Source organism: Schistocerca americana, chromosome 2 (genome assembly GCF_021461395.2).
Source record: "Schistocerca americana isolate TAMUIC-IGC-003095 chromosome 2, iqSchAmer2.1, whole genome shotgun sequence".
Classification (NCBI taxonomy): domain Eukaryota; kingdom Metazoa; phylum Arthropoda; class Insecta; order Orthoptera; family Acrididae; genus Schistocerca; species Schistocerca americana.
In genome coordinates this window covers 748,592,120-748,605,865 of record NC_060120.1, presented here as the reverse complement: position 1 = coordinate 748,605,865, position 13,746 = coordinate 748,592,120, and the positions used below count along the sequence as shown (strand labels likewise).

The following is a 13,746-nucleotide window of genomic DNA, read 5'->3' as shown; positions in this document are numbered from 1 at the left end:
CAAGACAGCCGCTAAGCCAGCAAAAAGTACAGAAAGAACTCAGCGTTTTAAAGCAAATGGTTGTGGCAAATGGGTACAGTAGCAAGAATGTGCTGAAAATTAATATGAAGTTAAAGAAGAGGTCACATTGCAGTTAAGAACAACAACAAAAAATACATAGTTTTTAACTTCTTAAATTTTATCATAAAGCAAATATTAAAATAGGTTTTTGTACAAATAACTTGTTAAAATACAGATTCTGCCATAAAATCCACAACAGTAGGATTATCTCACTATTCATGTGTTATAGTTTCAAATGCAATGACTGCAATACACAGTACATAGGGCAAACAGCAGGAACTTTTAAACCAGAGAGGGAGGGAGGGAGGGAGGGAGGGAGGGAGGGAGGGAGGGAGAGCCTAACAGTGTTTGGGCACTATCAAAAACTTAAAAAGTGTTCCATCATGAACACTGAGCAAAATTTGGACATCCTATATACAGCTCAAAAGGTTTGATACACTAACCTCTACGAGGCGCTTGCAATTCACACTCACAAAAAGCAAGATCCAAATTTAATTCTGATAAGAAGAACAAATTCAATCATAATGCTTATTTAAACTTTTATAACGGCTTACTCAGGTGATGATTGTCACTTGTCTAAGCCGAAGGTGACAGATGAGAGAATGCTTGCAATGACATATCTGTAACATGTTTGCTTTGCCCGACATCGTTGAAGGGGTGCTACTGCATGGTCCTCCACTTACTGTGGCAGTCTTTAGATGATGGGTCGGCTTGTCCCATAACATCAATACAGTTTTCACATGAGGAAGCATGCCAGAACAAAGCCGGGCCTACAGCAACACCAGGGATATGGAAACCGCAGTCTTTTACATTTCTAAATTTGTATGATGTATTTATACTATTTTTGACCTTGACAAACCACAGATTTTAAATTAGTACCTCCAAGAACAGTATTCTCACCATACAAAAACATAATTATTGTTAATTCAGTGTAGCTGTACATGTTTTGTTCAAATTTGACAAATTTAACAGTTGCTGACAGTAACCTAGTGGACTGCAGCAATAACATGCCTTCTACCAAACCATTATATTACTACGTGACATAACACGTAAACTTAGGTGTCAGTTGGTGCATTCTGGTGTGTTTGATGTTTGATTATAGCATGTTATGATAATATTTCGCATTTTCATAAAGTATTTGCAGATTAATTATTTTATTGTTGTCTACAGATTTGAGGATAGTTCATGCTGTAATGAAACCAGTCACTTCAAAAGACTAGTGCAATCAAGACAGATAATAAATCTGTTTTAAAACAATCGATTGTGGATTTTATCTCTGAAGACATTATGTCAATTTTCGCAAAGTTATGAGGTTAGTGAATAAGCAATGTGTTGTGCTCCTATATGTGTTTTAAGGCTGAGTTTTATTTACATATTGTCCTGATTCATTTTGCCTGAATTTTCTAGCACTCTCCTTTGATGCTCATGCTTGTTTACAACAGCTTTTTTTTTTTTGCCTTGGCCAAGAGAAATACTTGTTGCACAACATACACTATAACATTACTTGCCTCTTGATATCCAATCTCTGATTACAAAAATAAAATGTTTAAATCAAACAATGGAAAATGCAGATGGAATGTAACAATATTATGAGAAGGAAAGTTATTACCATATAGTGGAGATGCTGAGTCATAGATAGGCACAACAAAAAGACTTTCACACTTGAAGCTTTTGGCCAATGGCCTTCGTCAAAATCACACACACACACACACACACACACACACACACACACACACACACACACACCCGCGCGCGCAACACTGCAGTCTCAGGCAACTGAAACCACACCGTCCTCTTTTTTTTTGTGTCTATCTGTGACTCTGCATCTTCGCTATATGGCAAATAAAATGTTTACATTTACGTTAAATAATAATGAGGTCTACCTTACCTCTTTCTGTCTCAACATCAATTGCTATGTGTCTCTTTCTCTTCTTTGACGAAGAGACCCTAGAAGCACCATGATCTGTAGTTATGGTAATAACTTCTGAGCCTTCTGACAATGACATTGGCGTTGATGTTTCTCGTTTAGGTGTAACATCAGGTGTTTCATGACAACTTAGATCCAGTTCTCCTGTACTAGAAACATTATTCTGAATATTGCTTGATGAGAAATTCCGTGGTACTGGCCATTCTTTATTTTCGACAGCATGAATAATATGTTGTAGTCTTGTCTGGAGTACGTGGTCCTGGAATGACAGCATAGTGTAATTTGCAGTCTTGTGAATCTACAGCAAAACAGTTGCATTAACTTACTTCAGATGCTGTCTTGTCTGGAATGGAATAGAATAGAACAGGACAGTGGATACCAAACGGTTATGATATTCCAGATCTACTGATTTTTAACACTCTCCTAAGTACAGTTTCATGAGCTTATTGTTTTAATAGAATTTAAGACAGTACCTTTCAAGACAATTTATATTATGAGAAGTGCTTGCAAGTGAATGACAATTAGGCGGAAAAGTGAATCAGGTTTCTAAGAAACTAAATCCTACAGTAAAAATTGTCTCTAATGAATAATTTCTGGTAACAACCAACATCCTGTAGTTTTTGAATACACCTCGTAACAGAATTAACAGCTTCTGTGACTTCAGCAAACTGTGTGACACAAGAGCACAGAACTGTTGAACTGAAATGGAGGACAGGCATCCCTACTGGCTTTCATTCACCACTTTGTAACAATTGTTTAGTATATACAACAGTGTATTATAATTAAAAGATCCCAGGATGAGTGGCAGAAGCAGTCAACACAGTGACTTCTATATACACTTATCTCGAGGGACAGGCTTTTACTACTGACAAATGTCATTTTCTGCTGCAGTGGCCACAAACACTACAGTGTGTGTAATAATAACACATGTGCTGTTCAGTTAACATGGTGGCTCAAATGTTCAACTGCAAGGTGTACAATGCCAACAGTGGACTCAATGGTGTAAAATAGTTTAAATGACCAGCATCATTGCTGAGAGCACATTAGCTGATATTAGTAATATAACTTTTTGTTTTGAGGTTTTTAAGCAATACAGAGTTTAGAGAGGTTTGTTTGTTGTATTGATCTCATACAATGTTTTCACAGAACAATACCTATCTCTGATTCACAGCAATCATGAAAGAAGTCCTATATAAAATATATACGTCATATTGTCAAATATCTGTCTGGTGAATTGGGGTATCAAATCCCATGGCAACATCATATGGAATCTGTATCACTATTTCACGATTTCTTCAAATATGTAAGATGATGTACAGTATTTTTGTACAGCAATCTTCTGCTGCCCTTATGATCTATATAATATTTGTGTCAAAGTCTTTTGACACTGCAAAAACTCATAATTTTACCTCATGCTTCACACTAATTTAATCATATTTAAATCAAACCCTGCAAGTGCAATCCAGTAATAGAACCAAATGCCTTCCTCACTATTATGCATATCAAGTGAAATAATCAGATCATATAGTACATACTCTGTAACACAGTTTAGTTGCAATATTAAAAGTGTTTAGCTGTTGTAGATGTGGGTTCATAAGTGGCAATGACAAATGGATTCCTCTAAAAATTCAGGCTCATCCTGCATGAGGATACATTTTTTACTGTTCATCTAATGTAAGGAATAAAAGGAGAAGACTGCATGAAGTGTTTAATGTTAGTTATATATACCGTATTTACTCGAATCTAAGCCGCACCTGAAATTTGAGACTCGAAATTCAAGGGGGAGAAAAGTTTTAGGCCGCACCTCCAAATTGAAACAAAGTTGGTCCATTGTAATATGAGAGACAATTTAGGTCGAATGAATGACGATACAGCTACAGTAGTTTGCTTCGAGTCTTAAGCTTAGCAGTTAAACTTTACCAGGTAGCCATTGCTATGCGGCAGGCGCTCCGTCCGTATTTATATGGGTACCCTTCCTTTTTCACGTGCTTCACCTGGTTTGAATTGATTGCTGATTTTTCTTTGATCTGACAAGTGCCGTTCTCTTTGTTATAGGTGTGTACGTCACTCTAAGCACAAAATGCATTATTGTACTGTGTCGTGTATTGTTTGTCGCATTCTGACAATGAGTGTTTACGATCTGTCGCCGTTTGCGGCATGGCTTGCTTTTGTGCACGCTACCGCCGCTTTAAAAAAAAAACGGGGGTGGGGGAGGAATCGTCTCATTAGCGAAACAATGGCAAGAGACTGCTATTTGTTGTTACTTACACTGCTGCTTTTTTTTGATAATGATCAACAAGAACCAAATAATAGACTGTGTATGATAGATGATGTTCTAAATGAGAGTTTAGCGAAATTTTTTCTCCATTTGAAAATCTTTGCAGGTGCCTCTTTAGTACATTACATTCCGCACAGAAATTAGAGCCATCTTAGATTTAAAAATCTAGTCAATTGCCGCGCTTCATTTCTGACTGTACCACTATTAGGCATAAGAATAATACAAATATAAACACGACATGATATGTCTATTCTTCCATGTCTGCTGTTGTCTCACTCTACTTTCGTAGTTTATTAGGCAGACAGGATTTAAATGAGATAGCAGCAAACACGAAACAATACATGGCAAAATGTTTATATTCGTATTATTCTTATGGTGGAGAGAATACTGCATGTGATTCACAATTCATAAAAGTTCCTATTAGCACCATCTCTTCTCAGAGGTAGGAAAAAATTCAGAACGTAGAGATGGGCATATTGACAAACATCCCGAACAGTCTTGCCAGTCGGATTTTCATAGTACATTGAAGTGCTGCTACATTCGAAGACTAACAATACAGAATTTGTATTTACTTCTTTGGATAATGTACGAAAATACAGTGGTCGAAACTCGGGGCGGAGAAAAAAAAGCTCGTCTTCCACCTTTTTTTTTTTTAAATTTATTTACTGACGCAGAGGTTTTGGCGCCAGTATTTATCTTGGTGCCTGAAAAGCATGCCTGTGTAGCGCTACATATATTCTACGGCAGAAGTTAGTTGTGGCGGCACCTACCAACATTTTTCAGAACTTTCGCTTGCTTTGCACTCGATTCTAAGCCGCAGGCGGTTTTTTGGCTTACAGAAACCAGAAAAAAAGTGCGGCTTAGATTCGAGTAAATACGGTATATATTTCACAAACAGGCTGTTTTATAAAAACTAGTAATTAGCATTTGCTACATTTCGATTGAGAAGATAATGACAGATGATTAAGTAGTTGTTATTTCACAAGATGTACCTCGTTATCCTTGTAATATAAATGACATCGAAGAGGATGGTCAGCAAGACGTCAATTTACAAGTTTTACTCATTATGGGATGGAAATGTAACACTGGAGTGAGATTCATAAATTGGGAGAGAACAAAAGACATAAGTGCTGATATTCAGTAACAATGCAATTAACATGGACACTACATAGCAGTTGTCACACAATGACAAGTCACTCAATAAAGCAAATCATTGTTTTCAATAGATGGTCCTCTCAAACTATAGTGACAAGAGTGCCAGATGATTATGTGCCTAGCTAGCAGATCATTTCTGTCAAGTCCACAGTAAATTTTCTTCTCTCTTCAGTGTGACTTCTACAGTAAGCTATTTATGGAGCACTATATTTATATTCAACTCTTCATTTTTCACTTTCTTTGATTTTAAGTTACCTACACATTGGAGTAAACAATATGTCATTACTTCTGTGACAGGTCAGTTTACAATTTCTACCTCCACCAAGAGAAAATTATGCACAGAGAAGAAACCAAACCACCACTGCACATTGTTATTTATCCAAGTTACTTGGTGGTAAAATGATGACGTTAAGTCTCCCACCAACTTGTCTTGATTTTAACAAGAATGCACAATTACAGCAGCTCGGGCCCGAGCTGCAGGAGTTGGCAATCATGTGTACATGAGATGTGTTTGCTTGTGTGAACAAATGGTGTGTGATTCTCGGTTTCGGTTGTGGCTGAAAGCTTACTTGTAGGATTCTCAATTGTGCCTGTCTGCAACTTAATGTGTAACTTTTATGGTAAGTAGCACTCTACCGTTTCCTACATTGTTAAACATTAATATTAGATTTAAAGTAGCAGTACCATGATGGAGTAAAAACTTGAACTACAACATAGAGGCATTATGCAAGGCCAGCCAAATATGAGAACTCAGGAAATGATAATCAACAAAGGGTCTCTGATATCTGTTAATGGAAATTCCATGTTGGAATATCAACAACATAATGAAGAGAACAGACTGCTATTCACGGTAAAGATGACACGCTGAGCTGCAGACAGGCACAATGCTGCTAAACACTTAGTTTTTGGCCAAAGCCTTCTTCAGAAAAGGTAAGAGGAGGGGTGGGGTGTGGGGGTGGTGGTGGTGGAGGGGGGGGAATTCTTAACATAGTATTGCGCTATGGATTCAGTACTTCCGCTCGTGTCTGATGAACTAAACTTTAATAAAGCTAAACAAGTATAATAATAATAAGGCATGTGACGACGGCCTCCTGTCAGGTAGACCGCTCGCCTTGTGCAAGTCTTTCGATTTGACGCCACTTCGGCGACTTGCATGTCGATGGGGATGAAATGATGATGATGATGATTAGGACAACACAACACCCAGTCCCTGAGCAGAGAAAATCTCCGACCCAGCCGGGAATCGAACCCGGGCGCTTAGGATTGACAGTCTGTTGCGCTGACCACTCAGCTACCAGGGGCGGACAGCTAAACAAGTATCCTAGTGACATCTGTTACCAAAAATATCAGGCTATACTGTACTCACCCACAAAATTCTACACAGTACCTATCTCACAGAAAATTTTTAATAAAATAACAGAACTTTATTTCACTACTGATAACTCAATTAACAGTAATGGGCACACTTGATAATACAAGATGCTAATGCAATGATAATGAATATCTCCATATCAAAGACTGCCAACTATGACAGTGTTACCATCACAGATAAAGAAGTAGATACCCTAGCATAGCTGACAGCATTAGCCTCTTGTCAAAATAACCTATATTTCCAGTAGAGTTGGAAGAATAATCCATCCAGGGTTCTGTACTCATCAACATCACGCATTTTCAACCCACAGGATATTCTTTCCCTTCTTATGGCAAACAGGTGTGACACTACTTCAGTCTCGTTTTGACAAGGCAAAAAGAAAGTTGGCATCATCCACAAGAAAAACCCCTGGTATTTTCAAACAGCTAGAGGCAAAAGCAGGCCAAATTTCTGAAGCAGGTGAAAGGTCCAACTAAACCCAAAATACAAACTTGAGATGCCAACCAGTACCATATCCTTTTTGTACCTAACTACAAGACCAGGCATGGCTAGGTAACAATATAATTCCATCAGTTTGGGGCTGGATACTTACAGAGGAGAGTAATTCCCAAAACAAAAAGAATGCTGCGATAGACTCCTTACTGGCAATCATTTCTTGTACAAATGACAGCAGCACAAAAGCATCCAGCTTCAAGCAGCAGGACCCTCGCAATCTACCATTAGCAAATATTGTTGTGGTCATGCATACGAGAATTAACCTGAGATGGACTTCAGGAGGAGGAAGATGCTGAGGAGGATTAAAAAGAGGGGGAACCCTGATTGACATCACTATGGAGGGATAATCAGATACCCAATGACATGCCCTTTGGACCATAAGCATTAACTTTTTTTCAGTAATTCTGTTATATGTTAGTTTCATTTATGGTAACTTTCATTTTTGAAATACAAATGTAGCTGATAGGAAATGAAATCGTATTTGTAGGTTGGATGTGTTTCTGTGCTTGTCAAATTTTGACACTTCAAATCATGTACCATGAAAAACTCTATTTCTGCCATTTTTACGATCCTCAGCAGAAATGAGCATTCCATTGAGGATAAGTGGGAGCTAATCTTGACGTTACGAACTGGCCATTAGAGGCATCAACCACTGTCATTTTTTGAAAGTTATGCAGTTAAAATTATATTGCTGAAACTCATCTTTTTAATTATTATTATAATGTGAGAATTTTATCATTCCTTTGAAGCTCTGCATCTTCGTAAGTATTTGGCGTAAAACTATATTTGAGTAGTGCAAAGTGTAGAAAATTTTAAGCTTTACAAGAAGGATCCCATGTGTTTTGCTGTTGGCAAGGTAAAAAAATTTACTCGGGCGGGAGGGGTCCACAATTTCACCGTATTTTGGCTCCATCCAAGTTCTCTTGAGGTTAAAAAGTTGGATCCCCCCCCTCCACCCACACACACATCATATTTTAAATTCACAAAATTTGGACCTCTTTTAAGATCCAGTGTACACACTGACTGGATGATAAGGCAAAACGTTTTCAGAGTAAAACTTTAGACCAGATTAAAATGATGTATTCTCTTGTAGCACAAAAACAGTATAAACAATTTTAGAAGTCACTTCACAGATGCTCTCTCCAAGTAAATCATTTTTCATACTAGGCGTATTTCTGGTTGTCAATGAAAAATTGAATACAAAACATTTAAAAAAGGTATTCAGAAAAAAGTTGCAGAATATACACTATACCCATCACTTGCTACATATTCACAATAAGTACCGGTAATGTAAATATGACGATAATCTTCATTTTCTAATAAGTCCAAGATTTTCGACTCTACATTAATGATACAGAAGATTATGTCACTTCAGCCTGGCCTTTTATTTTGCACTGGCAACATTTTTTGTCTGATGTATAAATTGGGTACTTTCCTGGATTCTATAATTTTGAAGCAGTTGATGTATAATGCTGCTGCAGATACAAATGACCTTATTTGGTGAGGGTCGCGTAGCATTTTAGTTTTACTAATGAAAAGGATAGACATTTTGTTTACTGCTTAAGTAGCCCTTTGAATATGGCTTTTAGTGGCAGCAGCAGACTAAGAAACCATAGAAATGGAGGGGAAAAAAGAAATAAAAAGACACTCTTCCTTCAATGTTAATACTGAGTGATGCATTTTTGACCAGTATTTATTATTCTGATGAGAACATAATGATACAATGGATGCAAAAAATGTTAACTATTTTTTCTCATCACAAAGAAGTCAAACTATAAAATTATATGAGAAACTGATGAGGCATATTCATTACACAATTACCTTGAAGATGACTTCTTTTTAGCTATAAATGCATGTAACTATGAACAATGATGTGAGGTATTTCAAAAGAATTTCAGTAAAAAAAATTGGAAATCATGATGTGATTTCTTCCACGTTTAGACCCTCTAACTAGTGGTAGTACGAGTGTCCACCAAAAGACAAAACAGTACTCTGCTACCGGCATTAAGCCATCACTTTTTTATTATCAAAGCAACTTTTGTAGCTGCCTCTTCTGATGGGTTTTCTTCATGTAGAAAATAAATTTCCGGACTTTACATTTAAAAGAGGGTAAGCGAAGTCTCTTACAAAAGGAGGCGATGACTACTCTAGTAGTTAAAAACTTGACTCAATGGTGGGAACTATGTATCACTTCCAGTAAAATAGGGAAAATGATCTAATATATATTAAAGACACAAGAAACAACTGCTCACTATACTAATATAACACACAATAATAACTGTTATGGCAAATTATTGTGCAACTTTTCTTCAATCTTTAACTCCATTCTTACATTGTGTCAAGAATCATAAAAATCTATCTGCTTTCTAGCAGTGGATAAGCAATTTATTATACATCTGTTTTTGTCCTCTGCCAAAAGGCTGAAGCACCAGTGCTCCTGTATGATCTCTATGAGAAAACAACATCCACAAAGTTATTGAGTGATGGCAATGGCAGGAATTAATTAAGTTGTGTTGAAACTGTGGGATTCAATTTTGAAATCCTTTCAATATTTGATGAACCATTTTGAATGACTGGCATATCTCATTCTACAGCACCACTAGTGGCAAGGCCAGTAGCAAGTAAGGTTAATTAAATGTAAACACAGATTGATTACTATGAGAGGCTATCTGACCAGAAGTAACAATAGAGCTCATCATCATCATCTTGGACAGTTTCCAGCCACTGTCTGGGTCTGTCGGGAACACAAGCCTCTCCATCGTGTTCTGTCTTTCCACCATTCCCCCTCTTCCACCTTCGTCCAGTTCTCTCCTCTTCTCGTCACACATTCCTTCACTCCCTTCACCCATCTATCTCTTGGTCTACCCCTGGGCCTCTTCCCCTCCAGTTGCAGATCAAACATCTTCTTTGGAATTCTTCCCTCATCCATTCTCTTCATGTGATCAATTATATTGTCTCCTGGGAGAGAGGATGGTCTAAAACTTACTTTCAGTAGATCAACAATGATTCACCCTCTGAGTAGTAGTAATGGTTACATGTCGTCTCTGATAACTGTCCCATGCTGCAGTGTGTTTGCATTAGACAACTTACCTTCAACACAGGGTGTCTCGGAAAACTATTAGTATCACATAAGATTGTTGCTCTAACAACTACTTAACTAAATAAAACAATGGAAAGTCCAGCAAAGACTAATGACAATATTATGAAAATAATAAATTGCTACTTACCATACAGAGGAGACATAGAATCGCACACTGTCACAACTAAAGACTCAGCCAAAAGACCTTCTCCTGAAGCAGAAAACACACACACACACACACACACACACACACACACACACACACACACACAAAAGACCACTGTTGCTGGCTACGGAACAATCTGTGACTAGTGAGAGTAATGAGATTTTCTTAAAAGTATTTGAACTTATAAAAGCAGAGAACAGTTCCTACTTGTCTTTGCAATCATGACCGGCAAGCTTCAGAAGAATAACAGAACTAAACAGTCAAAAGAAAGGTTATAGCAGTACTGATTGAAAATATATTTATAAACCTACAAAACAAAATACAAACAAATTTGACTCTGAAATAGAAAGTTAGTTAATAATTAGAAAGTTAGCTGTAGAATTACAAATGTCAGTAATTTTTTATTATTTGTGTACGACACTAGGTTCATTTTGAAGCTAATTTACATTATGAATGGAATTACCATGGAAAGAATATATAAGTACCACATCATTACTTGAATTATCTGAACTCTGCTTTAATTTAACAGAGCTATGCACATAACTGGAGCAATCACAGTATAAAACTATTTCAATAGCTAATTTCTATTACTATAGCTCTGGATACAATAGAACAGCATTTACCTTAGGCCATTTCACTGGATTCTGGTAGCTCTGTGCCAGTAATTGCGCAACTGTTGGTTCAGAGAAATCCAACGAGCCAGTGTTGCTATTCTGTTTTGCTCCTAAGACAAATGTATCAATCTCAGCTAGTCGTGCTAATGGGTGGATAACTTCCAGGTCTGGGAAGACGTTTTTCAAATCTGGAGTTTGGGCACTGCTGCTTGCTTTTCCTTGAGTATCTTCCTGATCATTACATTCAGCCCGCTTTAAACTGCTGCATGTCCTATTCAGTTCAGTTTCATACTTGACATTCAGGTCTGATATAGGTCTCTCAATTTCATTCGAGACGATTTGTTCTTGGTCAGCTCCTTCCTGCTTTACTTCCTTCAGTTCGAACTCAGTTTTCATCTCATGATCTTTTTCCTGAGCAATTATTTCATCTTTTGTTCTACTGTCAGTCTCTTCATTATTAACAGCTGATGCAGATTGCATTTCTCCATCATTGTTATCAAGACAGTTTCTATCCTCAGGCTTCAGGAGATCAGGTTCTGTAACAGACTCTGAAACTCCCATGTCAATTTCTTGTTCATTATTCTTATCATTGTCTTCAGCATGATCTTCATTTGATGTAACTTTTTCCATGTCTTTAGGTTCTTCCGATTCTATTGTTTGTTGTGTATCTAATATTTCATTCTCTGCAGCAGGGCACTGTGAAGTGTGAACCAGCTGTTGTGGTGTTTCCTCCTGTTGAAGATCCTGCACCTTGTCTGAACAAACCACTTCAGCTTTATTCACTTCTGTAATTGAACAGTTTACTGGCTCTGTTGTGTCCTCCTCCGATTTTTTGTTGTTATCCATGGACATCAATTTCTCTTTCTCTTCTCTATTTGCTGATTCACTTTCTTGGGTGTTACTGGAACCCTGTTCATTATCAGATTTATCAAAACTCTGTGTACATTCCTCATTCTCGGCTTTAATTTTATTTGCAAGTAATGTTAATTCTACAATATTTTGGCCCTGGGATACATTTTCTTTTTCCCTGAACTGATTTTTTTCTTCCTCAGTTTTCATTTCTTTCTTAATTCCTATTTTTTCTATCTTTAATGTGCCTTCTCCTTTTTCTAGTTTCACAATAATCTCATTCTTGTCTGTTCTAAGAATATCTTCAGGCCGCTCATACTTAATTTCATCTAGATGTTTATGTTCTTTTGCCTCTGGAAGTGGCTGATCTATGGCTAGATGTTTCCTTAGAATATCAAAGAAACTTAATTCAGGGTCGTTTAAAATAAAGAACTCTGTTCTGCCTAAACCATGCCTGCAACAAATTAAAATAAAAATATCAATAAGATTTATTCACTTCTACAAACATCTATGAACAAAAAAATTACGAAAATACAGTTCATGTTCAAAAGAGTTTAATATTATTTCTTACTTGGCTGCACCAATTAGTAAATCCTTATCATGTTTACCAGGCACCCACCAATCAGGTATATCTGCAGACACTTGGCACAATTTTAATCTTTCGTCTAACTGCGGGTGAACAATTATTTCTTCTCTAATTTTACTTAGCAATTCAATTCGTTCTAATGTCCTGCGAGCTTTGTCTTCACTCAAAGGCTCTACAGGGATATCAGCAAATTCTGCATAAAAAAATTATATATATATATATATATATGTTCATACCAGGAAACATCCTAACTCAGTTTATGTTCATATGATCTAGTCAATTAACAAAACAATGAATACCTTCTTCTTCTGAGAGTTTCATTCCACAAACTCTCTTGCACATCGCTACAAAAGCTTTGTAATACTCTGTGATTGTATCATCAAATTTCTTTTCCAATCTTGACAATGATTTGAATTTTGACCAGTCATATTTACCCCGTTTCCTGCAACATGACAAATACACATCTGATTCAAATGATAACTTCTCACAAGGTTTACACACAACACAAGAACTTTACAGATTACAGGAAGAAGTACTAAAAAAAAAAAACTGAAATTTTATTTCTTACGAAAAGTCAAACTGAAGGCGGTAAGTACCATATAGCAACAACCGCTCAGTTACTAAGATAAACTTCCAAATAGCTGCTTCCAATACTTTCACATTAGGCAACTACAAAGATGGCTTTCTCTTGGGCATCTGGTTCTGTTTCCTTCACTCTATGCAAAAAGTTTAGGTATTACTCATGTCTTTAGTGTAGTGAAAAACCTCAGAGGAAGTGCAGATAAATGTAGGCAAAGAAAAATTCTATGAGGTAACAACATGCTACTTTTTGGAACACTACCTTTCCCATATGAAAGAACTTCCACATTAAAAAGCTAGTGTTTCCTCTCCCAACTTTATGTATGTCTGTTGAAAGATGGTTTTTAATTTGTGAGACTCACTATGGATTTTGTAAGTAATAAACTAACATGAAAGACAGAAGGCTACCAACTGAGAAAACCTCAAGTTAAGTTCTTTTATTATTCCCTCTCTAAAGGCTATATTTATTTCTGTGCAAGAGACAAATTTGTCCAGGGTATTCAGTACAAAATAAAAAATATATTTAATGGTCAACAGCAATATGCACTCAATGGGAAGCAACAGAACTATGCCAAACTCAACTGCA

The 13,746-nt window shown here is 36.8% G+C and overlaps 1 protein-coding gene across 1 annotated transcript in view; it reads right to left on the bottom strand.

Moving 5' to 3' along the window:
* LOC124594923 (chromodomain-helicase-DNA-binding protein 7) overlaps nucleotides 1-13,746 on the bottom strand; it is a 310,905-nt gene that overhangs the window by 36,425 nt on the left and 260,734 nt on the right. The window contains exons 31-34 of the mRNA XM_047133415.1: nucleotides 12,881-13,023; nucleotides 12,567-12,774; nucleotides 11,156-12,449; nucleotides 1,949-2,246 (exon numbers count right to left, since the gene is read on the bottom strand). Coding sequence (XP_046989371.1) covers nucleotides 1,949-2,246; nucleotides 11,156-12,449; nucleotides 12,567-12,774; nucleotides 12,881-13,023 — 1,943 coding nt within the window. The remainder of the gene's footprint in view (nucleotides 1-1,948; nucleotides 2,247-11,155; nucleotides 12,450-12,566; nucleotides 12,775-12,880; nucleotides 13,024-13,746) is intronic.